General features: G+C 43.3%; 1 protein-coding gene across 6 annotated transcripts in view; it reads right to left on the bottom strand.

The window, feature by feature from the left end:
* The window catches only part of HECW1 (HECT, C2 and WW domain containing E3 ubiquitin protein ligase 1), a 274,097-nt gene that overhangs the window by 98,297 nt on the left and 150,264 nt on the right, over positions 1 to 25,536 (bottom strand). For all 6 annotated transcript variants that reach the window (XM_087713122.1, XM_087713121.1, XM_087713124.1 and 3 more), the window contains 2 exons: positions 20,343 to 20,418; positions 16,346 to 16,515 (listed from right to left, as the gene is read on the bottom strand). In XM_087713122.1, the coding sequence (XP_087569248.1) occupies positions 16,346 to 16,515; positions 20,343 to 20,418 (246 nt within the window). The remainder of the gene's footprint in view (positions 1 to 16,345; positions 16,516 to 20,342; positions 20,419 to 25,536) is intronic.

Raw genomic sequence — 25,536 nt, 5'->3', positions numbered from 1 at the left:
TTTCCAGAAAGAGAATATGTATGAATGGTGTTTACTACATTCTTGGGTGAAGAAATTATGTGCTCCTTCCTCAAGAACAATTGTTTGATCTGGCTATTTTGGACAATTACTAGCCTGACTTCTACATTCTGTTTTTAGGAAGGGTAGAAGTTTAGCTGTTGAAGATCCTGGAGAAAGTAATTATCTGTACTCTTTTCAGTCTGGTTGAAGCTTGACTATGAGGCTGAGCTAACATTGATTGGTAATGACTCATAGCAAGAATAGGGTAATGGGAACATGATCCTATTGGTCTTCTCAGTGCCATTTGATATCATTAATCATGTATTAAGTGTTATAAAAGGTTGGGAATGAACAACACAATTTTGCAATATATCTATTCCTTTCTAACCAATTAACAAGGAGTGAGAGTTCATGCAAATGGGTTCTCTGAAGTGAATTTAGTCTCTTCTCTATATTATTTAACATCTACACGAAACCATTGGGAAAATCATCCATTTGCATAGGCAGGTCTTGTGGCCCAGCAGGATCCGGTTGAACTGCTGATGGACTCGGATAGCGAGGAACCATATGAGTCTGCCCTGGATGATGTGGAGGACCCTGAGCAGGGTTCAGACTCACAGCAGGGACCAGAGAGGCTGGGAGGTGCCTGAGGCATGGAGCAGTAGGGAGGATCAAAAGCAATTTGTCCCTGATGCTAGATTGAGAAGGGCTGAGAAACGGAAGCAGCAACTGCATAGGCAGACTCACAGATGATTAAGCACAGGAGGTTGTTGATTGGCCCTTCCCAAGAGAGATTATAGGTGAAGCGTTGGGAGGGGACATTTGCAGGAAACAACTGTTCGAATTAGTAGTTAAGAAAATCTATCTGTGAATTCTAGTCGTGTCTGTTCATTTGGACTATCTGTGTTGCTTCGTTTGAATTATCTGGGTTGCTGGAGAGTTACTCTATTGAACATGAGTTGCCTGGGCCCTCAGCCAAAGGATTCGTTATCTCAGTAATTGAACAGTGGCAAACAGCCAAGACAGTGTTCTGATTTATTCACAGGCCGGTGGTGCGGTGTTACTGCAGGCTCATGCCCCTAGTGGCACCCTTTTCCCTTACGCTTTCTTCTCATGGAAACTCAATCCTTCTGAGTGCAATTACACCATCTGGGAGAAGGAATTGCTGGCCATTAAGGTGGCTTTTGAGGCCTGGAGGCATCAGCTGGAGGGGGCCAGGCATCAAGTCGAGGTCCGGATGGACCATAGGAATCTAGAGTTCCTGAAAACGGCGCGCAAGTTGAACTAGCACTAGATCCGGTGGTCCCTGTTCTTTGCCCGGTTCAACTTCTGAGTGACCTACACCCCAAGTGCACGCAACCAAAGGGTGGATGCCCTGTCCAGGAAACCTGAGTACTCTTGCACCACAGAGCCGCTTCCAACCCAGACAGTTTTGCCCGTCGAATCTTTTGCTGCAGTTCACAAGCCCATGGACTTATGGCCTCAGATACGGGACGTGCAGTGGTATGACAAGTGGGTGGAGCAACGGAGGGCAGAGGTAGGGCCGGTCTCCCCATGGACCTTTGATGATGACTTCTTGAGGTACCGGGACAGGCTCTATGTGCCTGCGGGGCCCCTCCGGGGACTTATTCTCTCCCAGTGCCATGACAATCCGGCGGCGGGACATTTTGGCCTTTTCAAGACTTTGAACCTGGTCTCCCGTACTTTCTGGTGGCCCCGCTTACGACACGATGTACAGACACACATCACCTCTTGTGTACAGTGTCAGCAGGCCAAGTCAGCAACGGGAGCTCCTCCAGGGCTGCTTCAGCCATTGCCGACCCCGGACAGACCCTGGGGAGCCGTGTCCATGGACTTTCTGCTGGAATTGCCTGTGTCTTCGGGGTTTACCACAGTTCTCGTGGTGGTGGACATGCTCATGAAGATGGCACATTTGATTCCGTGTCGGAGATTTCCGACAGCCCACACCACTGCCCGCATATTCATCCAGCACGTCTTCCGGCTGCACGGCCTATCCAATCAGGTCATGTCGGACCATGGGATGCAGTTCACGGCCCAGTTCTCGACTGATGGAGGCTCTGGACATCCAGATTTGTTTGTCCTCGGCACCCCATCCTGAAACGAATGAGGGGATGGAGAAGGTGATCGGGATCTTGGAGCAGTACCTGTGCTGCTTCGTGAATCAGCAGCAGAACAACTGGGTGGACTACCTGGCCATGGTGGAGTTTGCATTTAACAACTTGCAGCACACCTCCACGCGGATGATGCCTTTCCTGGCTAATGTCGGGTATCACCCTCACTTCTTTCCTCTTACCCCAGTTGACTCCCTGGTCCCCGCAGCACAGGACTTCCTCTCAGAGCTCCAGGCGGTCCACTAAGTGGTGCGCCGCTATCTGACTCAAGCCAAAGAGGATGGAAGACAGATCTCGGCATGCGGTGCCAGAGTTGGCTGTGGGAGATCGCGTGTGGCTGTCCACGTGACATCTTCCGTCCCATCGGCCAGCTAAGAAATTGGACCACTGTTACCTTGGGCCGTTCCTGGTGGAGGCCATCATCAACCCGGTGGCCTATCGCCTGACCTTGCCATGCTTGATGCGAGTGCACCTGATGTTCCATCGCTCGCTCCTGGTCCCTGAGCGGTCTCTCCGCCCACCTTGTTCTCTCCGCCCACCTTCTCTGCCCCAGCCATCACCATGTGAGGCGGAGAAGCAGCTTACGCACAAAGTGGCCCGGATCCGGGACTCGAGATGGCTAAAGGGACAATTCCAGTACTTGGTGGACTGGAAGGACGATGGGCTGGACGGGGGGATGGATGTGCACGCCCCCTCTTTGGTGCGGGTCTACCATGCACAATGTCCCTTGATGCCGCATCCTGAGCATCAGACCCGGGGGAAGGGCCCTGTGGTTAGGGATAGTGTTATGCCCCAGCAGGATCCTGTTGAGCTGCTGATGGACTCGGAGAGCGAGGACACATATGAGTCTGCCCTGGACGATGTGGAGAACCCTGGGCAGGGTTCAGACTCAGAGCAGGGACCAGAGAGGCTGGTTGGCCTCAATGAAGCGGTGGACGTGATGAACCGGGGTCTTGAGGCCGTTAAGGACTGGATGAGAGCTAACAAACTGGTACTCAACCCAGACAAGACCGAGTGGCTGTTGTGTTTTCCTCCCAACAATTTGGCCAACATTCCATCACTCAGGCTGGGGGGTTAAAATTTATACCCCTCAGACAGGGTCCGCAACTTGGGAGTCCTCCTGGACCCACAGCTGACTTTTGACCATCATTTGTCAGCTGTGACCAGGGGGGCATTTGCCCAGGTTCGCCTGGTACGCCAGTTGCGGCCCTACCTGAATCGGGAGGCCCTCACAACAGTCACTCGAGCCCTTGTGATCTCCAGGCTGGAATACTGCAATGTGCTCTACATGGGGCTGCCCTTGAAGAGCATCCGGCGACTTCAGCTAGTCCAGAATGCGGCCGCGCGAGTGATCGTGGGCGCACCACGGTTCGCCCACATAACACCGATCCTCCGTGAGCTGCGCTGGCTACCTGTTGATCTCCGGGTGCGCTTCAAGGTGCTACTCACCATTCATAAAGCCCTCCATGGTAGTGGATCTGACTATTTGAGAGACCGCCTTCTGCCAATTTCCTCCCTTCGTCCCATCAGATCGCATAGAGTAGGCCTCCTCCGAATTCCATCCGCCAGTCAGTGCCGACTGGCGACTACGCGGAGGAGAGCCTTCTCAGTTGCAGCTCCGACGCTTTGGAACGATCTCCCCGTGGAGATTCGCACCCTCACCACCGTCCAGACCTTCCGCACAGCCCTCAAGATCTGGCTATCCCGTCAGGCCTGGGGATAAGACCCTAACCTCGCCCCACCCGAATGCTGAATGAATGTTGTGTTTTACTGGTTTATTTTTTTTATTCACATGCTTTTTTCCCCTTGTGTTTTGTCTTGCACCCCCTTCCTATTTATTGTAAGCCGCCCTGAGTCCCCTCAGGGAAAAGGGCGGCCTATAAATGTCATTTAAATGAAAAAAAAATGAAAAAATTGGCCACCAGGAGGCGCCTGAGGCATGGAGCAGTGGGGAGGATCAAAGGCAGTTTGTTCCTGATGCTAGATTGAGAAGGGCTGAGAAATGGAAGCAGCAACTCCATAGATAGACTCACAGAAGACGATTAAGCACAGGTGGTTGTTGATTGGCCCCTCCCAGGAGAGATTATAGGTGAGGTGTTGGGAGGGAACATTTGCAGGAAACAACTGTTCGAATTAGTAGTTAAGAAAATCTATCTATGTATTCTAGTTGTGTCTGTTCATTTGGACTATCTGGGTTGCTGGAGAGCTACTCTATTGAATGTGAGTTGCCTGGGCCCTTAGCCAAAGGATTAGTTATCTCAGTAATTGAACAGTGGCAAACAGCCAAGCCTGTGTTCTGGTTTATTCACAGACCGGGGGGTCAGAACAGGCAGGTATCCTCATGTGTATAATTCACTCCAGGATTGAAAGAAGATGTTCCAATATTTGAGGGGCTGCCACAGAGAGGAAGGAGTCAAGCTATTTTCCAAGGTACCTGAAGGCCAGACAAGGAATAATGGATGGAAACTGATCAGGGAGAGAATTAACCTAGAAATAAGGAGAAATTTTCTCACAGTGAGAACAATCAACCCGTTGAACAGCTTGCCTTCAGAAGTTGTGGGAGCTTCATCACTGAAAGCTCAAGAAGAGTTTGGGCTGCCAAGAAATAGTGTAGGAGGCTTTTTTAAACAGGCAGTCATTCACGGTGTGAGTGAGCTAGCTGAGGTTCAGCTAGCTAGCCGAACCTCAGCACTCGCCTTTTCCCGTTTACATTTTTTTTTCTTTTTCATGATTGACAGTGGTGAGGCTGTGCCTCCCCTGCCTCCCTTGACTGCATGTCACTGGAATCAAGATAACATGAAATATTAGTACAGCTTTATAAAACCCTAGTAAAACTACGCGTGAAATACCACAACCAATTTTGGTCACCATACTACAAAAAGATGTGGAGACTTTGGAAAAAGTTCAGAGAAGAGCAACTAAGATGATCGAAGGCCTGGAGACTAAAACATATGAAGAATAGCTGCAGGATTTTGGTTTAGTTAATCTAAAGAAAAGAAGTATTAGGAGTGTAGTAGCAGTATTCCACTACTTGAGGGGCTGCCACAAGGAAGAGGGGGTCAAATTATTCTCCAAAGCACCAGAGGGCAAGACAAGAAACAATGTTTGGAAACTAGTCAGAGAGAAAGCAACCTGGAATTAAGGAGAAACTTCCTAATAGTGAGGACAATTAACCAGTGGAACAGCTTGCCTCCAAAATCATGGGTGCTCCATCACTGGATGTTTTTAAAAGTCTAGACAGTCACTTATCTTAATTGTATAGGTTCTCCTGCTTGAGCATAGGACTGGACTAGAAGACCTCCAAAGTCCCTTCTAGCTCATTCATTCTAAATTCTACTCATTTTGCTGATATATTAAGTTCATGGATGTGACACTGGTTGCCAGTCAGTTTATGAATGCAAATCAAGATGCCAATTGGCATGGATTGAAACCTGGGTTTCTGCAATATCACCTATTACACATGGAATCTGCCTGTCCAGTGAGATCAAAGACAAAGGGGTTGCTGGGGGTTTGTATGCCAGGTAAATACTATGTAATACTACATCAAGTAAAACTATGCCAAGTAAATAAGTATTCTACTTACGCTTTTGTAAGCTGTCTAGAGTTAGCCTGAGGCAGGGACGTGCAGTCACTAGAGGCAAGGGAGGCGTAGCCTCACCAGTCTCTTCAGGAAAAAGAAAGAAATTTAAATATATTTTTTTAAATAATTAAAGCCAAGATAGTTGCTACCAGATTCCAGGTCACAGTGGCTTGGTGTCTGCTTAGTGTTAACCAAAGCAGGAGGTGAGAGAACTCGGGGCCTCTTTTCCATAAGGAATTTTTCGCCTTCTAAAAGTTAATAAAGAGTTAAAAGGCAAAGAAGTTCAGATGGAAAAGAGGCACTAATTCTCCCGCCTCCTGATTTGGAAGCAGCCAACCGTGTCTTCTTGAGCACGCTTACGTTGGGCGGGGCGTGCTTCAGAGGAGAGAGGAGTGGGCGAGAAGGAGGAGGCTGCCTCTTTGCTGCAGACCTGGGCGCTTGGCGGTTCCCGCGATGCAAAGTGCCCCACCATCCCCGATGCTGCCGCCCGCTGCCCCGGCCTGCTTCTCCAGGCTCCGCCGCTGGAAGTCCCGGATCGCCTCTGGGGGAAGGCTGGGTGAGAAGTGGAGCGAAGCGTCTCTGCGGCCTCCCGGCGCTGCCCAGAGGCTCTTGCAAGAACACGTGTCAGCGGCCGGCAGCCTGGAGCGGCCCCGGCTGTGAGACAAGGGAGCACTTAAAACAGCCGCTGCCACCGCCGCCACCACCCCTCCTTTGCCTGGTGGGGCGGTGGTGGCAGCAGCGGCAGCGGCTACTTTAAGTGCTCCCTTGTCTCACAGCCGGGGCCGCTCCAGGCCGCCGGCCGCTGACACGTGCTCCTGCAAGAGCCTCTGGGCAGCGCCGGGAGGCCGCAGAGAAGCTTCGCTCCGTTTTTCACTCAGCCTTCCCCCAGAGGTGATCCGGGACTTCCAGCAGCGGAGCTTGGAAAAGCAGCGGACGCAGGCTGGGACAGCGGGGGGGGGGGCAGCGGGGCACTTTGTATCGCGGGAACCACCAAGCGCCTTTGCTGCAGACCCAGGCGCTTGGTTGCTCCCGCGATGCAAATTCCCCCCCCCCGCCGAGGCCGACCGCTGCCCTGCTGAGCCTCACCAGGTATCAACCTCACTGCACGTCACTGGCCTGAGGTAATATGAATGGCCAATAAATTTTCAGTTTGCGCCTGTGCTGGGAAGATGGCTGCCTGAGCTTTTCGCTCCGGCTGAGAAGAGCATTCAACTGTCCTGAAATGAACCCTCCCATGCTGTTTGTCAGATCTAAGCAGTGGGGGGTCTAAGAGAAGAGCTTGGGCTGAGCCTGGGAGTGGTGAGCGAATTTAAAAAGCATTACTCACCACCGTCCAGGCCTTCCGCACAGCCCTTAAGAACTGGCTAGCCCGTCAGGCCTGGGGACAAGGATAGTTGCCCCTCCCGAATGATGAATGTATGTTGCTTATTACTTTTATTATATGTGTCTATGTCATTGTTTGTATTTCCCCTCCCTGACTTTATGTGAGCCGCCCTGACTCCCCTCAGGGAAAAGGGCGGCCTACAAATGTTAATAAACATTACAAACAAACAAACATTACCCAGGGGCTTGTCCGGAGGCTCTGAAGCGGATTCCGGCATTCCTCAGCATTCTCGGAGTTTACGAACGGCATTGCAAACGACCTTCGGCTTACTGGGCGTCTTCCCCCCCCTCGCACGGATGGCTGCTCCCAGCAAGAGTGGAGCCGAGCTGAGTTTGGGCTGTTTCCTGCCCTAGCATGGAGAGTGCTCGAGGTGTTTGGGGCGGGTGTGAGGGGGCATTATTCTTTGAACTTTGTTTAAAGGTGCTGAAGACGCTGTAGCCGGCATTGTGAGAACTAATCTGGCTTAGCTAGATTAGAGACTACTGGTATGTTGGCTGCTGCTGGCTTGCTGTTCTATGGGCTTGCCGAAGCCGCCCGGAAAACCCCCCGGCTCAGCCGCCTGGTCTATCTCATCAGCGTGGAACGGGTGAAGAGGTGGCTAGCCTGGATGGGTGGGTTAGGACTTAATGTGATCGAGTGGCCAGTTTGTAACCACCATTACAGCCCTTTTGAACTCTCCCCCCATCCAGCGCCTTTCAATCTACAATCTACAATCCATCTTATTGGGCGTGCAAGGACCCCCCGGTTTGCCCTCCTTTGTGGCTGGGGGGGGGCTTTCTTGCTTACCATCTTTACCATCTATCTTAGCTTGCTTCTCCAACTACGTTTTCACCTTTATGAACTACCCCGCTGGACTTTTACTTTTACATCACTCCCCCTGGACTGTGTCTACCACCGTGCTGTTGCCCTTTGGACTTTATATCTCTATGTATGGACTGCTCGCGTATTTTTATCACCTTTTTATACCTGCGCAAATTCTTCCTGTAAGTAGTGTGGATGTGTATGACTGTAAGCGAATGACCCCACTTTTAGACTTATGTAATTCCCTTTTTATTATATTGTTGTATTTTAAAATTTCTTCCGGGGGTGTGAGTGAGTGAGTGAGTGTTTGGGTATGTAAGTGAGACTGGGATAGGAACCGGGTTCCCCCACACTGAGTGCTTCGCAGAAGTGTGGGGGGAGCTGGACCTACTCCAATCTCAGGATGACTGATTCGAAGGGCCTGTCGGAAAACGCGGGGACTATGGGGGTGAGTGGAGGGACTACGGACACGGGAGTGGACCGGAGCATTACGGTCTTAACAGGGAGGGGCAGATATGGCGGGGACTTTAGGGCTGGCCATTACCGGGGAAGGAGGGCTCGCTACGTTACAGAGATCCCTCCTTCCGGCCCTATGAGTCCCACTCCAAGGCCAGATGGCGCGAGTAATCAGGACCCTGGTCTCAGGCTGCTGTCGCTAAATGCCAGGTCTGTAGTTCATAAGGCTCCTCTTGTTTGGGACTTAATTTTAGACGAGAGGGCAGACCTGGCATGTATTACTGAAACCTGGCTGGGCCCAGAGGGAGGAGTCCCCCTCGTAGAGATATGCCCAGAGGGCTTTCAGGTGCTCCAGCAGCCGAGGGCCCAGGGAAGGGGTGGCGGTGTGGCCATTGTTATCCGAGAGTCTCTAGCACCTCGTAGGATCCCTGCTCCGGAGCTTGTCGGGTGTGAGTCCCTGCTGGTGAAGTTGGACCTCAAGGGTCAAGTGGGTGTGCTGCTAACGTACCTGCCTCCCAACTGCGTTGCAGCAGCCCTCCCCTCACTCCTCGAGTCAATAGCCGAGCTGGCAGTTGAGTTCCCCAGACTTATGGTTCTGGGGGATTTCAACTTGCCTTCGCTCGGTGAACACTCTGATGGAGCGCAGGAGTTCATGGCTTCCATGACAACCATGGGCTTGACCCAAGTAATCCGAGGACCAACCCACTCAGCGGGTCACACGCTTGACCTCGTATTTCTCTCGGAGCAGTGGAATTGTGATCTTGGTCTGAGGGGTAGCGAGATCTTGCCCCTGTCATGGTCGGACCACTACCTATTGAGGCTTGACTTTCGGAGACCAAACCCCCACTGTAGGGAGGAGGAACCGACCAGGTGGTTCCGCCCCAGGCGCCTTATGGACCCTTTGGGGTTCCAGACGGAGCTTGGGGTTATTCCTGATACTCTCGCCCGCAGTCCGGTGGAGACTCTGGTTGCTGCCTGGAATTCGGCAGCGACGGAGTCCCTTAACCAGATTGCGCCTCTACAGCCGCTCTGAGGCAGTGGATCCCGGAGGGCTCCTTGGTTCACTGAGGAACTCCGGGAGATGAAGCGCCGGAAGAGACGCCTAGAGCACAATTGGAGGTCCAGTAAATCCAAATCGAGCCGAGCACTTTTAACAACCTGCATCAGAGAATACATTCAAGCAATCAGGACGTCTAAGAGATCACATATTGCCTCTCTGATTGCGTCCGCTGAGTCACGCCCAGCCGCCCTGTTTAGGATAACCCGTTCCCTCCTAAATAGGAGGGACACGGGTGATCCGCTGCAGGGCAGGGCTGAGGATTACGTCCAATTCCTCGCGGACAAGGTTGCTCGGTTCCGGGCGGACCTGGACTCCAATTCTGCAGAACCAGCCGAGGCACTAAGGGATAATCTGGTAAGCCATCGCTGGATTGATTTTCAAGCTGTTACCCCTGAGGACGTGGACAAGGCGATGAGAGCTGTTGGCGCCTCCACATGTGTGCTGGACCCGTGCCCCTCCTGGCTGGTTGTAAACAGCAGAGAGGTGACATGAGGCTGGATCCAGGCGGTTATTACCGCCTCCCTTCGGGAGGGGGTCTTTCCCCCCGCTTTAAAGGCGGCGGTGGTGAGACCCCTCCTGAAGAAACCATCCTTGGATCCAGCCATTTTAAACAACTATCGTCCAGTCTCCAACCTCCCCTTTGTGGGGAAGGTTGTTGAGAAGGTGGTGGCCTTTCAGCTCCAGCGATCCTTGGAGGAAGCCAGTTATCTCGATCCATTCCAGTCCGGCTTCAGACCTGGCTACAGCACAGAAACCGCTTTGGTCGCATTGACCGATGATCTCTGGAGAGCCAGGGATGGAGGCCATGCCTCCATCCTGGTGCTCCTTGACCTCTCGGCGGCTTTCGATACCATCGACCATGGTATCCTTCTGCGACGACTGCAGGAGGTGGGGGTGGGAGGCACTGTTTTACAGTGGTCCTCCTCTTACCTCTCGGACAGGTCGCAGTCGGTGTTAGTCGGAGGGCAGAGATCGACCCCTAGGCCCCTAACACATGGGGTGCCGCAGGGTTCGGTCCTGTCCCCCCTTCTTTTCAACATCTACATGAAACCGCTGGGTGAGATCATCCGACGGCACGGGATAAAATACCATCAATATGCGGACGATACACAGTTGTATCTTTCCGCCCCGTGCCAACTCAATGAAGCGATGGACGTGATGAGCCAGGGTCTTGAGGCTGTTAGAGACTGGATGGGGGTAAACAAGCTTGTGCTCAATCCAGAAAAGACCGAGTGGCTGTTGTGCTTCCCTCCCACGAATTGGCCAAGTGCTCCATCTCTCAGGCTGGGGGGTCAAATTGTACGCCCCTCAGATAGGGTTCGCAACTTGGGAGTCCTCCTGGACCCTCAGCTGACTTTTGAACACCATTTGTCAGCTGTAACCAGGGGGGCATTTGCCCAGGTTTGCCTGGTGCACCAGTTGCGTCCCTACCTGAACCGGGAGGCCCTCACAACAGTCACTCGTGCCCTTGTGACTTCTAGGCTGGAGTACTGCAATGTGCTCTACATGGGGCTGCCCTTGAAGAGTATTCGGCGACTTCAGCTGGTCCAGAATGCAGCCGCGCGAGCAATCGTGGGTGCACCTCGCTTCACCCACGTAACACCTATCCTCCGCGAGCTGCACTGGCTGCCTGTTGATCTCCGGGTGTGCTTCAAGGTGCTACTTGTCACCTACAAAGCCCGTCATGGTATTGGATCTGGGTACTTGAGAGACCGCCTACTGCCAATTACCTCCACTAGACCGATAAGATCGCATAGATTAGGCCTCCTCCGAATTCCATCAGCCAGCCAGTGTAGACTGGCAACTACCCGGAGGAGAGCCTTCTCGGTGGCTGCTCCGACCCTCTGGAACGAACTCCCCGTGGAGATCCGGACCCTCACCACCCTCCAGACCTTCCACGCCGCACTTAAAATCTGGCTATCCCGGCTGGCCTGGGGTTAAAGACTCTAACCCCTACTCGAATTGTATGACTGTTGAGTTCTTTAATGATGTAGTGCTTTTATGTTGTAAATTGTTTGTCCTCCCCCCCCCTTTTGAACTGTGATACAAATCACAGTTATACAAATAAAGTGAAACTAAACTAAACTAAACTTTACATTATGTTATGTTATTTACACACACACACACACACACACACATGTATTTTACACACATACACACACACCCCAGAATTCTGTAGATCTGACAGGTTAGTAAAGAAAAAGCCTGCAGAAAAGCCAATTCTGCCAGTTTTTTATTGGATGGACAGCCTGGGTGGCTGTTTTATTGATGTTACTCCTAGGAGTAGATGCTGAGAACAACTTTTGAAGCTTCCTCTATGTTGTATTTGTCTTGCCATGCCATGCTTAGACTCTGCAGAGATGTACTGTCTATATAAGACAATTAATTAAGCTCTGAGGGAGATGGGAAGTAAGAAATGTGGAAAATAAATATAAACAAGTACTACTACTACTACTATTGTCTACTAAAAAAACTAACATACAAACACATTTATTAAATTAACTACAGCATTTCATCTCATGGAAAATTATCATTAAAATCCATAGAAAGTAGACTTATTTATTTCTGCTCTTATTTACCCCAATAATAAAAATTACTATGATATAGGCAAAACCTCTGGGGAATAATAGTCCACTGGTTAATCGATTTAACAATTAAAAAGAATTTTGGCTATGCAACTTTGTAACAATGATCTGGTTTTCTTTTTCCAAAAAAATCACAGAGGTTGCCTGATCACATTAGGCTATGAAAATAAATTCCACACAACAAGATTCCCCACAAGTAGAAACACCTTCAGTTTTAAGTTTTAGACTTACAGTTGCAAGAAAAAGTATGTGAATCCCTTGCGATTACGTGGAGTTTTGCATGAATTGGTCATAAAATGTGCTCTGAACTTCATCTAAGTTACAACAATAGAAAAACACAGTCTGCTGAAAATAATACACAAACATTAGATGTTGCCATGGTCTATTTGAACATAACATGTAAACATTCACAGTGCAGGGAGGAAAAAGTATGTGAGCCCCTAGCCTAATGACTTCTCCAAGAGCTAATTGGAGCCAGGAGTGAGCCAACCTTGACTCCAATCAGTGTGATGATATTGGATGTGTTGCTGACAGCTGTCCTGCCCTTTAAAAACGCACACCTGTTTTGGATTTACTGGTTTCAAGAAGCACTGTCTGATGTGAACCATGCCTCGCAGAAAAGAGCTCTCAGAAGACCTACGATCAAGAATTGTTGACTTGCAGAAGCTGGAAAGGGTTACAAAAGTATCTCTAAAAGCCTTGATGTTCATGTGTCAATGGTAAGACAGACTTTCTACAAATGGAGAAAGTTTAGCACTGTTGCCAGTCTCCCTAGGTGTGGTCGTCCTGTAAAAATGACTGCAAGAGTACAGCGCAGAATGCTTCATGAGGTAAAGAAGAATCCCAGAGTGTCAGCTAACGACCTACAGAAATCTCTGGCACATGCTAAAATTTTTGTTGACACATCTACAATAAGGAAAACATTAAACAATAATAGAGTACATGAGAGGACACCATGGAGGAAGCCATTGCTATCCCAAAAAAAATATTGCAGCACGTTTGAAGTTTGCAAAAGAGCACCTGGATGTTCCACAGAACTACTGGCAAAATATACTGTGGACAGATGAAACCAAAATTGAGTTGTTTGGGAAAAACACACAACACTATGTTTGGAGAAAAAAAGGCACAGCACACCAACATCAAAACCTCATCTCCACTGTAAAACATGGCAGAGGGAGCATCATGGTTTGGGGCTGCTTTGCTGCCTCAGCGCCTGGATGGATTGTTGTCATTGATGGGAAAATGAATTCCAGGGTTTATCAAGACATTTTGCAGGAAAACGTACGACCATCTGTCCGCCAACTGAAGCTCCGCAGAGAATGGGTGATGCAACAGGACAATGACCCAAAGCAAGTAATTCAACAAAAAAATGGCTTCAACAGCACAGAATATGCCTTCTGGAGTGGCCCAGTCAGAGTCCTGACCTCAACCTGATTGAAATGCTGTGGCATGACCTTAAGAGAGTGATTCACACCAGACATCCCAAGAATGTTGCTACGCTGAAACAGTTTTGTGAAGCGGAGTGGTGATCGTTGTGCAGGTCTGATCTGCAACTACAAGAAATGTTTGGTTGAGGTTATTGCTGCCAAAGGAGGGTCAACCAGCTATTAAGTCCAACGGTTCACATACTTTTTCTTCCCTGCACTGTGAATGTTTATATGTTATGTTCAATTAAACCATGGCAACATCTAATGTTTGTGTAGTATTATTTTCAGCAGACTGTGTTTGTCTATTGTTGTGACTTAGATGAAGTTCAGAGCACATTTTATGACCAATTCATGCAAAACTCCATGTAATCCCAAGGGGTTCACATACTTTTTCTTGCAACTGTATGTAGACAAACATATCTTGCAGTGCAAAAATTGATACTAAGAAATTAAAAATAATAATCATGCAATAATTTTTAATGGAAAACTTATAATCTTATAATAAAAATAGGTTACAGACTGGCATAGGTAGTGCTCAACATATGACCAATCAGACTGTTAAAAGTTACAATGGTACTTTCAACCTGTTTCTAAAGTTCCAACAGCTAACATTCCCAGGTTATGTGACCACATTTCAGGCATTTGACAACTGGGTCATATTCATGACCGCTTGAAGTATCCCACGGTCACATGACTGCGATTCATAACATTTTTGTTGAATACCGCTAGGCAATGATAATTTGCTTTACAACCGTCACAATTTAAAGTCGTAAGAGGCATGTTCCACTACGGTCATAAACTAAGGATTACTTGTATATGAAGAAGTGCTACACTGCAAGATTAAATTCCTGGTAATAACTGATAACTAATAAAGAACTGCTTACAGATGCTTCTTTTGGCTAGTTTCCTGGCAAACAACTTTATTGACCAACTAAGTCAACAAATATTTAATAAGGAATATTAGATAATTTTATCCTATAAACTTAGCCAATGAACAGAAAGAAGTAATTTCCATCCCATCTGCAACAAGTGTATGTACTTAGGAAATGAATTTAGAAACAAATCCTTTTCATATTGTCAGAGACAACATTTGAAGATACTTAAAGTTACCCTATGCTGAACTAGTAGATCTGGGTGGGTGGGAGGTATAGTATTAATCAATTTCTGCTGCAAACATTCAGTTGAACTGAGGAAGACCTTTAATTACAGTAGAATTAAACTACTGAATTGGGGACTGGGAATTTACTTTGAATTTAGCAGATTATGCTCCAAATCTGAACTCCCAAATGAGAAACATGTAGGGTGATGAATGAAATGTGAAATAGAATCTGGGACACAGAAAGGATATCAGAATAACCTCCTACAAAAACTCCTGACTGTGTCACTGCCTAATTGATTCCAATTTATACAGCTCTTTGCAATTTCCAGCTTTATCGGATTGTTTGAAATTACTTATTGACAATTTAATTCTTTGTATTCATATATTCCAAACTGAATCTATCTGGCATAAATAGATTTTTGTTTCTTCTCCCTGTATTATTTGACTATCTTATCTACTATATACTTATTCAAATATTCAATAACCATCTATACAGGAGCTACTATTTCCATCTGTTCTGCTCCATTCATTCACCCTCATCTGCACAACATTCTAAAAGGAAGCACCATGAAGTGTCATAGTCCAATGTTCTTCTGACATTTGAGTACATTCCATATGCTCTTAGGTGTAAGGACAATGCATTTGGGACTTTGCAAATTATTCAATTATATTTATGTTACCTTGTCACCACCAAAACATGTTACTTATTTTTTTTTCTTTTGTTCCCAGTTGTTTGTTTTTTTTGTACATAATAAAGACACTCAACCAGCCTCTAATTATGTTCTTGTAATGCCAGCCTCTGCCTTTATTTAATAATTATTTAATAATTACCAGCTTTACCAATAACCATTTTGTCACACAAAGTGCACAAAATACTTAACATTTGATTTAACAACAAATTAAGCCATAATGAATGAAATTTAAGGAGTACAGAGTATCTATATCTGTCCTTGCTGGCACCTACTTAAATAAATAGAAATAGAAAATTATGTAACTTTCACAAAGAAAGAAACATTATGTAACTTTCACAAAGCATAGCTTATGAGAAAGCATACTCTCCTTCAACTAGTTTAGTTGGATATTGGATACTGAAATTTTCCTGGAAGAGAGGAGATCTTGAGATAATCCATGTGTATTCCAGACAGCCACTCTTCATGTATATGAATTTGGCATAAGTTCTTGTTCTTGACTTGCTCTTTTAAATGGTTATTTAATTGCTAGACATGTGCCATTAGGGTAGTTAGCAAAAATAATGATCTTGGTTTCAGAGTACTTAATTTCTAGCTGTTATTTTTAGAATGCTTAGCCAAAGCAACTGGTTCAGGACAATTATGTTGGATAAAGCAGCATGACACCATCCGCATATAGAAGAGCAGAAATCCCTTTTTTCCTCTATTTTGACAGATGAAGAGATGGGCTATTCTATTTGTCTATAAGGGTTAATTTCTTTGGTCCAGTGTCCTTGGATATTATATCATACATAAGAAAAAATAATCAATTGAAGAAGAGTTCAATTTGTTTCATAGTTTGGATCCAAAGATGAAATCAAAAGCATATCTAAATGTTGTGTGTGTGGAGTGATATGTGAGTTCTAGAGGACTAATTTTTAACTAAATATTGTATTTTTATAGGGGAAAATGGAAAGAGTGAGTTACCTTGAAAATGGACGGTTTCTAAAAAAATAAAATGAATATATAAAACACTAAAAATAAGTCTTTTCTTTCTATGGAAGAAAAGATCAGCAGCCTATGTCAGCAAGAAAAATCTTGCCTCTTTTCTCTCTCTCTAGGCATCCTTATTTCTTTCTTGGCCATGCCTTACCTCTCCTTGCCAGATGGGATTGACAGTGTTACACATAATCTTGGATCTTTTTTCCTGTCCATGGTGTGGAAGAGCTGGGAAGATGCTATGCTTTCCAGGCTGGATTGAAATTTTAAGGTAAGGATCCGGATTGAAGAACATGCCTTTCTTCAAACCAAAAGCTTGGAAATCTGCAAAAATGTTAGATATCCATATTAGCATTATTTATATTCTGTTAAACTATTATTAATATTTTTTCAATTAAATTTCTTAACTGTGTATTAAATAAAATAAATATAAATGGTCCATGTTTAGTGACATAATTGGGATTGGCAACTCAGTTATTAAGCAAAGCAGTCACTAAGTGAAACCACGACTGTGCTTATGATCTTATTTCAGCTTTCCTTTGCTGTGTAGATTTACAAAGATTTTAAATCTGAGGATTGATCATAAAATTACTTTTTCACCATTGTTGCTAGATGAAGACTTTCTCACAGAATAGAATAGAATAGAATAGAATAGAATAGAATAGGAGAGGAGAGGAGAGGAGAGGAGAGGAGAGAATTCTTTATTGGCCAAGTGTGATTGAACACACAAGGAATTTATCTCGTGCATAAGATCTTACTGGGAAGACAAATAGCAAAATAATATAATCATGATATCAATAAGAGAAGGTAGTAGAAATGAGAAGGATAATAGTAATACAGCCTTACTAAATGAGAAATATCCTGAGATAAGACAGTGCTGTGGGAATTATGTGTTTAGCAGAATGACAGCACAGGAAAAAATTGTCTGTGTATAGTTGTTTTGGTATGCATCCTGAAGGGAGGAGATGAAACAGTTTATGTCTAGGATGTGAGGGGTCTGTAGACATTTTGTCAGCCCTCTTCCTAACTCACGCAGTATATATAGGTCCTCAATGGAAGGCAGGCTGCTTGAAATCATTTTTTCTGCAGTCCTAACTTTTCACTGAAGTTTGTACCTGTCCTGTTTAATTGTTGTACCAAACCAGACAGTTATAGAAGAACAAATGACACTCAATAATTTCTCTGTAGAACTGTATCAACAACTTTGATAACTAAATAAGATTCAAATTAAGTTTTGATTATTGCTCTGAGATGTAACTGAGTAAAAGCACATTAAAAATCATTGTAGCATTCACAATATACTCAATCAGGGCAAATGGTATGATGAAAATATACGGGGGCAAAGATGCTGCAAATGCTGAAAGAATAAAAAGAATTTGGCAGCTATGGATGAAACAATGTAAGTAAATAGAAAAAAAATTATGTTCAGTAATACAAATCCAGAATTTAAAAAAATATTTTGAGAAACTGAATCCTGAAGAATCTAGAAAAAGTCTTCCATTACTTCTTGAATAGCTTATAGAAAGGAGACAAGAATGAAAAATGGATGCTCCTTTCCCAATCCTGAGGCTCTGGACTGGCTAAACTTCATTATGGCTAGTAGAAGAATATAAATAGGAGAATGAACATGAGGCACTTTAGATATCCATGATGGGATCCCAATCATGATAAGTAAAGTTGCCAGATACTCCTGCTATAGATTGAAACATTTGTATAACCAATATACAAAGAAGTGCAATGCTGTCCACTTCTAAAATACATTACTTGGGTTTATATGAATCAAAGAGGAAGAAGGCACCTGTTAAAATTCTCTATGAATATTTTTCAGTGCAATTTATTGATGAAGAGAATTATTACAGGTATATTATACATCATTTCTGGTTGTTTATAAATCATAGGCCTCTGCACAACTGGTATATATCTATCTGTTTGAAAATGACAGTCAATTTTTCTCAAACAACTGAGAGCATAAGAAATGGATGAAAATTATTTTTCACATTTAAAAACTAGCATGACTAGCACATTACATAACACAGATCAATTTTTGCAGGTTAATCTATTAAAAGGCAGAGATACAATAACAATTGACACACACAGAAACACACATAGGTAGGTATTATGCATGTACGTTTATTTGGAGATAGAGCAGGTTACTGTTTTCTAATATAATTGTATATAGCAGAATGGGGACAGTGCCATAATTCAGGAAAATAACTTTTAGACAGACACAAAAACTCTGAGACTACAACCCCCGCTATTTCTAATCAGCATATCTATTCCAGATGTTGTTCAACATACACGACAATTCCAAATAGATGAAGCTGGGGTTTATATAGACTAATTAAATTGTATGAAGGGAGATAATTCTAAAGAATAGTATATGATAATTAACTATAAAATATGTAGAACAACGACTGATACAAATAGCATTATTTTATTAAAGATTTCAGTAATATTTTTGTCATAACACTTAACGGTTTACAAATCTGTTCTAATATAAATAATCACAGAGCAAAATCCCTCTCTTTTGTTGTCACCTATCTATGAAGAAGAGAGCACATGAAGTTTACAATGTAACAACCTTAATTACTAAAATAAGAGAAATGTCTTCAATATACAAATATACTTCTTTGGGGAAAGTGAACAACAATTAACCTTGTGATCCTGGTGATATTTCACTTATTATTAAAAAGAAGGAAATATTTTAATGTTTTAATGCTATTACTAACACATATGGCTGTTTTTAACTGTTTTCAGAAATAATAAAACAATTATAATTAAGTCATTGTTAAGCCAGGAAAAAAAATGGTGAGAAGAATGAAGGCACATATGTTTGGATCTTTAAAGTTATTTTCAAAACCTGCTTTCCAAGAAGATGCAGCAATGTATTATCAAGAAGGCCAGGAAACACTCTGGCTTCCCTGAAAGACAGCATATCCACCACCAGCATTTTTTGCTCTACAAAAGTTCAGCTAGAAATGAGACTTCACTAGACAGATAAAAAAATTACGGAAAGATAGGATGTGTTTCTTAACAGACAAAATCTGATGTGATGGAAAGTAGGAAAACCACCATCTTAGACCAATCTCCCTAACAGATTTGCTGTGGAGTAAAAAAAAAAAAAAGGGGGGGGGAGCTCCATCTGCAATACAAATATATTAAACAATGAGCCCTATTTTAAAAGTTATAGAAAAGCCAATGAACAGATTTTAATATGACAAGGCTTTTCTTGAGCCATAAATGTTTTGTCTAACAACTTGAATTTCTTATTATTTATCATTTATTATAATAATTATTTTCTACTCTTCCAAATCTTTTAAAGTCACTATTATTGGCTCCTGATCAGTTAAAAGGGAATGTTTTTCAATAATTTAAATCTACCATAATGCTTTACCTAATGATATCTCAAAGAATACAATACAGTTTATTGTATTTGTTCATTTTTAGGATGCCTATAAGCACATGTCTTTAGTATTTTATTTGATAGTTTCCAAGACAGTGATAAATGAATTAATATTAGAGCAAGTTGACTCAAATAGAAGATTGGTACAATAAAGAATAAAATAAAATATCTAAACTATGGTCCAGGGAGGTTGACTGGTAAGAACAGATACTGCTGTACGCTGAAAAAATATTGGCAGCAGCATGATTTTAAAATTCTAATATGCACTAACTATGCCTCTTCCCTTCTCCTTAGAAGACAATGATTTATTAAGAAACCTGAAAGAGATGCCCAAACCTCATAACTGCCACGCAAAACTGAACAAAGCTTATCTTACTAAACTTGATGAGAAATATTAAAATATTTCCTCTTCTTATATATATCTGAGATATTACCAGGACCCCAAGTTTAATTTATTGTCTATCTTTGCACAGAACTACTTTACATCTTGAAGACTTTCCCTGGATTTTTTAAAAATAACTTTCCTTTTATGTTAGTAAATAACGTTGTTACAGTGTAAACTAATCATTCTGTAAGGTGCTCATCAGATATCTTACTCTAGATGCTTTCTTATTCGTAAATAGTGGCAATAAAAGAGAGGGGTTTACTCTTGAAATATTGTATTGCTATTAGTCCCATTTTATTGAGCATAGGTGTCAAAAAAATTCACTGGAACTTTTAATAAGATAATGTTAGAGAAAAAACATACCTGAAAGGGAGAAACTGATCAGCCTTCTGCTTCCATGCCCTTGGCCTGAATCTTCACTAGTGATGTTTTTAAAAATCTGTAATGAAGAGAAAGATATCAAAAGCATCGACACTTTTTGTAGAGTATTATTGGCTAACAACTTAATCCAAGAAGTACAATCAAGGAGAAATCTATGATAAGCATTCATTAAACAACTATTTATTAAAACACTTCTGATAAATCCATGCTTTCAATGTAAAGAGGCCACAGGGGAGCTTCATCCCATAGAAATTTGGAAGGCATGATAAAGAATTACTATAATTTTATGCTTTTGGAGAAGGAACTTTCTCTTGTATTTACAAATCACAATTACTTATTACAATAGGTTAAATGACTACCATACAGGTGAGGATTTTGTACTCATTACTAGGCGTGAAAAAAATGAAATGAAATGAAATATAATCTCTTGTATGGCAGTGAAACATCTAATTCACGTATTTCACCATAAAGTCTAAAATGAGGTTTACTGCACCCAGTTGCATATTCTGAATAATTTTTCTTATTATTTGTGCATAAAGCACCAGATGTACACAGTTTTAGCTGTCCAGCTTCTGATGATCTGAACAGGAAAGTTATAGGTAATTCCAACAAAAGCATATCTCCAGCCTCAGATGTCATCAATTTAATAGGCAACTTTCAGGAGGGGAAATGTAAGGCATTCAGTCAAACCAGCAATCTAATTGCACATTACCTATTAGGATAGTGTGCCAGATTTCACTGGATTTGCTTTGCTTGACTCAATTTGTATCACATGTTGCTATTATTTGTTCTCAACAGACCTCCTTGTATAGGCATTTTCTTCTGTATTTTTTTCCCAATGAAGTACAAATAAGCCCATCAAAATCAGCACTGGAAAAAATGGTTTCTATATGGGGTTTCTTCAGGGCTAAATAATTTATAAAATAAGGAGGAGGAGCAAGCAGTACCTTTTTGAACTAGCTTTTTATTTAAAGGAATAAAGGAATAAGCTACCACTCACAAAAGCTTCTGTCTTTTAATAATACTACCAGATTCCTTCTGATTATTATTATTTTTTGCCACCACAGTCTAAGAATGTTATGCTCCTATAATGTTTATAAATTACTATTTTTGCCATACTTTATCTTACAATGATGTCCACTCTAAATAGGTATCAAGTTGGACTATGTTGTACTATAACCAAGGATTTTTTCTCATATTCTTTGCAAGGCCAATGACAATTATCACAGGTTTTGTGTCAACCACATTTTTTACTTCTTGGCACTGAAGAATTTCAGGAGGTGGCAGCATTTCTTCTCGACAGGGTCAACCCCAATTTGTATTTTAGGAGGGAATTCCACAAAATTTCATCTGGGATTTCTAGGCTTATCATCTTGACTGAGTAATGGTGGGTGGGTGGGGGAGAGAATCATGGAAAAGGATAGTGACAAATACTTTAATTATGCTGATAAGAAAACCACATGAACAAGTTTTGTATTTTAAAATGGTATTCTACAACATAAAAAATAAAGAGATCTTTTTTCTAGAGCAATTCTGCATTAATAATCTGACAGAAATATTGTTCAGTGTTGGGAAAGGAAGACAACACACTTTGGTTTGAAGTCAAAATAAGATTTGAAACTAATAATACCCAGAATTATCTTTCATTCATACCTTCAGTAATACATATATTATGTTGTATGGTTTATTAATATTTATATTATATGTTGTGAGGATTTGTTACATTTATTCTTTATAGGTATTGTTTATGTATTTATTATTTCAATTTCCTTACAAATGAAATTTTGTTTTGCTAGGGCATCTGACGGATGGGTATTCTGATGTGAAATTTGCAATTCTGAAAATAACTTCTTCAAACTATCTGGAAGGATTTTACAGCAGGCTTTTAAAAAGACTGATGCATCTTGAAGTTTCATATATGAGATTAAGGTACAGATCCACTCTGTAGCAATCTCACCATCAGTTATAAATCTATTTTGTACTTCTAAATGCAATCTGTATTATAGCTGACATTCACAGTAGAGAAATCTTAGGAACATGATTGTTGCCTTATAAACACAGCACCATTCAGATTACACACAGGGGAGGGCATAAATTCAAGAGAAAATAATTACCATATTTTTTTACTATAAGACACACCGGACTATAAGATGCACCTTAGTTTTTGGGGAGAAAAATAAGAAAATATTCTCTCCCAAAGATTGGCTAATTATTGCATCTCTCAGTCTGGGGGGTGAAATTATACGCCCCTCAGAGAGGGTTTGCAATTTGGGAGTCCTCCTGGATCCACAGCTGACTTTAGATCACCAGTTATCAGCTGTGACCAGGGGGGTCTTTGCCCAGGTTTGCCTGGTGCACCAATTGAGACCCTATCTGGACAGGGAGGCACTTCAGATAGTCACTCACGCCCTCGTGACCTCAAGACTGGACTACTGTAATGCGCTTTACATGGGGCTGCCCTTGAAAAGTGTTCGAAGACTTCAGCTAGTCCAGAATGCGGCCGCGCAAGCGATTGTGGGTGCACCTAGGTACACCCACGTTACACCTATCCTCCGCGAGCTGCACTGGCTGCCCATTGGTCTCCGGACTCGCTTCAAGGTGCTAGTTGTTACTTATAAAGCCCTACATGGCATCGGACCTGGGTACCTGAGAGACCGCCTCCTGCCAATTACCTCCCAAAGACCAATTCGATTGCACAGGCTTGGCCTTCTCCGGGTTCCATCTGCCAGCCAATACCGGCTGGCGACCCCCCAGGGGAGAGCCTTCTCTGTTGCTGCTCCAGCCCTCTGGAACGAGCTCCGCATGGAGATCCGGACCCTTACTACCCTCTCGGCCTTCGGTAAAGCTACTAAGTCCTGGCTGTTCCGGCAGGCTGGGGGCTGTTAAAGCACCCAGCCCCGTCTTAATTGTGACTGTTGTGGATTTTAAAATTGTTTGTATTGTCTTATTTATTCTCTCCCTTTTTTATTGTAAGCCGCCCGGAGTCCTTCGGGAGTGGGCGGCATACAAAACCAATAAACCAAACCAAATCAAACCAAAAAATATATATTCTGCCTCTGCCTATGAGCATCCATGGTATTCATGTGGCTAGTGTCCTGTCAGTGTGTTAGAGAGATTAGGGTTTTTTTGGAAACAAACAGTATTTGCTGTGTGAGCAACAAGGAAGGAGACAGCATGGAGCCTGGCCGTGGTTTGTTCTGTACTAAAGCTGCATGGTGTGTTGATATCTGAAACTAAAATTGAAAGTGAAACTTCTCTGCTGCTTTTGGTATTGTATATTTACTTAATGTGTTATATTATTTATAAAGAGATGTTATTGAATCTTGCTGAATCAGTTACTTGTGTGTGCTTTCTGAATGTGATTGCTTGCTGCAAACTCTGACATGTCCTTGCAGCAAATAGCAGTTAGGTCAGCATCAGCACATTATTGCAGCCTGATTCAGCATGAGCAGCTGATTGGTGGGTGGATCAGCCTCCCCGAATACCCCCAATCAGCTGTTCTAGGCTGCAGGGATTGCCACAGACCATCGCCTCCTTCGTGCCTCACGTTTTTGGCTGCATTCAGTGTATAAGATACAGCCAAATTTTCACCCTCTTTTAGGGGTGGGGAAGTGCATCTCATACTCCGAAAAATACAGTAGTTGAGTTATGCCATTTCTGATCTGTAAGAATACCTTACCTAACCATTATTCAGAAGAAAACTTGTGCTTCCTTTCAGAAGTTTCATAAATGGTTCTCTGATATAAACTACCAAAGGAATTGCCAATGACTTTTCTCATTTCAGGGCAGTGCAGCATTTATTGAAGTCTAGACTATTTTCACTTCAAGCAGTGTGCAGGATATATCTGAATCGCCTATTGTATATTTGGTTTCACAGCTGAGAATAGAAAATGCACTAGGGTCCTATCTCTTCCGAGTAGAAATAATCTGATCTGAATTAGAGCTGTTGTTTATGGTGGTTATAATTCCTCAGCCACTTCTATAAAGGAATTTCCACCCAAAAAACTCCTCAGCCGATGAGCGTGTCCTCCTATCAGCCCTGGAAGCCATCTTTTTCTTTGGATCTTCAGGGCTGCCATATTTGGTGGATGGGCATGCTGTGGGAACTGGGAGGGTGGTTGGATGGCAATGGGGTGAGTTGTATTGCCATAACAACATTCTTTCACTGGGAGTCAAGGATGTTCACCTGGAAATGTGTAACTGGGAAACAACTCCAGTTAGAATGGCGACTCAATTGGACCATGTGACATTAGTTACAGAATAAAAAAAAATACTTGAATCAATTTCAGAACATATGTTTATGCATTTGAATATTAAGACTAAATTGTAGTCTCTTGCCCCCCCCCCCCACATAGTTTGGAACTATGTGCTTCAGATTTTCTAAAGCATGGATAGCAATAATTTAGATGTGTATTGAAACTCATTGAGAGGATGAAAATTTATTGTTTTCTGAACATTCTAAAATTCACTGCAAAATTAATTGTATTCAGTAACAATTCCCTTTAGAATTTGTTTGATCGAACAAAACAATATGAGAGAGTGTGACAAGGAAAGCTATATGTAGTTCCCATCTTCAAAAAAGGGGGGGGGGAAATCGATCCAGGAAACTACAGACTTATCAATACTTGGGAAGATTCTGGAAAAGATTATCAAGCAACGAATCAGTGAACACCTAGAGTCAAACACAGTCATAACCAAAAGCCAACATGAGTTTGTCAAAAACAGATCATGCCAGACTAATCTTATTGCATTCCTTGACAAAGTGACAAAATTAGTGATCCAGAGGAATGCTGTTGATATAATTTACTTGGACTTCAGTAAGGCATTTTATAAAGTAGACCATAAGCTACTACTTGATAAAGTAGAGAAATGTGGGTTAGACAACATTACCACCAGATTTATACCTGGCTGACCAACTGCACTCAACAGGTAGTTCTCAATGGAACTGCATCTACATGGAAGGAAGTATGCAGTGGGCTACCTAAAGGTTCTGTTTTAGACTCAATACTCTTCAACATCTACATCAATGATTTGGACGAGGGGATAGATGGGGAACTCATCAAATTTGCAAATGACACCAAGCTGTCAGGAATAGCCAACACTCCAGAAGATAGGCTTAAGATTCAGAAGGATCTTGACAGACTTGAACATTGGGCACTATCTAACAAAATGAAAT

The sequence above is a fragment of the Thamnophis sirtalis genome, unplaced genomic scaffold (genome assembly GCF_051295495.1).
Source record: "Thamnophis sirtalis isolate CommonGarterSnake01/CBP01778 unplaced genomic scaffold, rThaSir2_p1.2 scaffold_4, whole genome shotgun sequence".
Lineage (NCBI taxonomy): Eukaryota > Metazoa > Chordata > Lepidosauria > Squamata > Natricidae > Thamnophis > Thamnophis sirtalis.
This window is presented reverse-complemented; position numbering and strand designations above follow the sequence as displayed.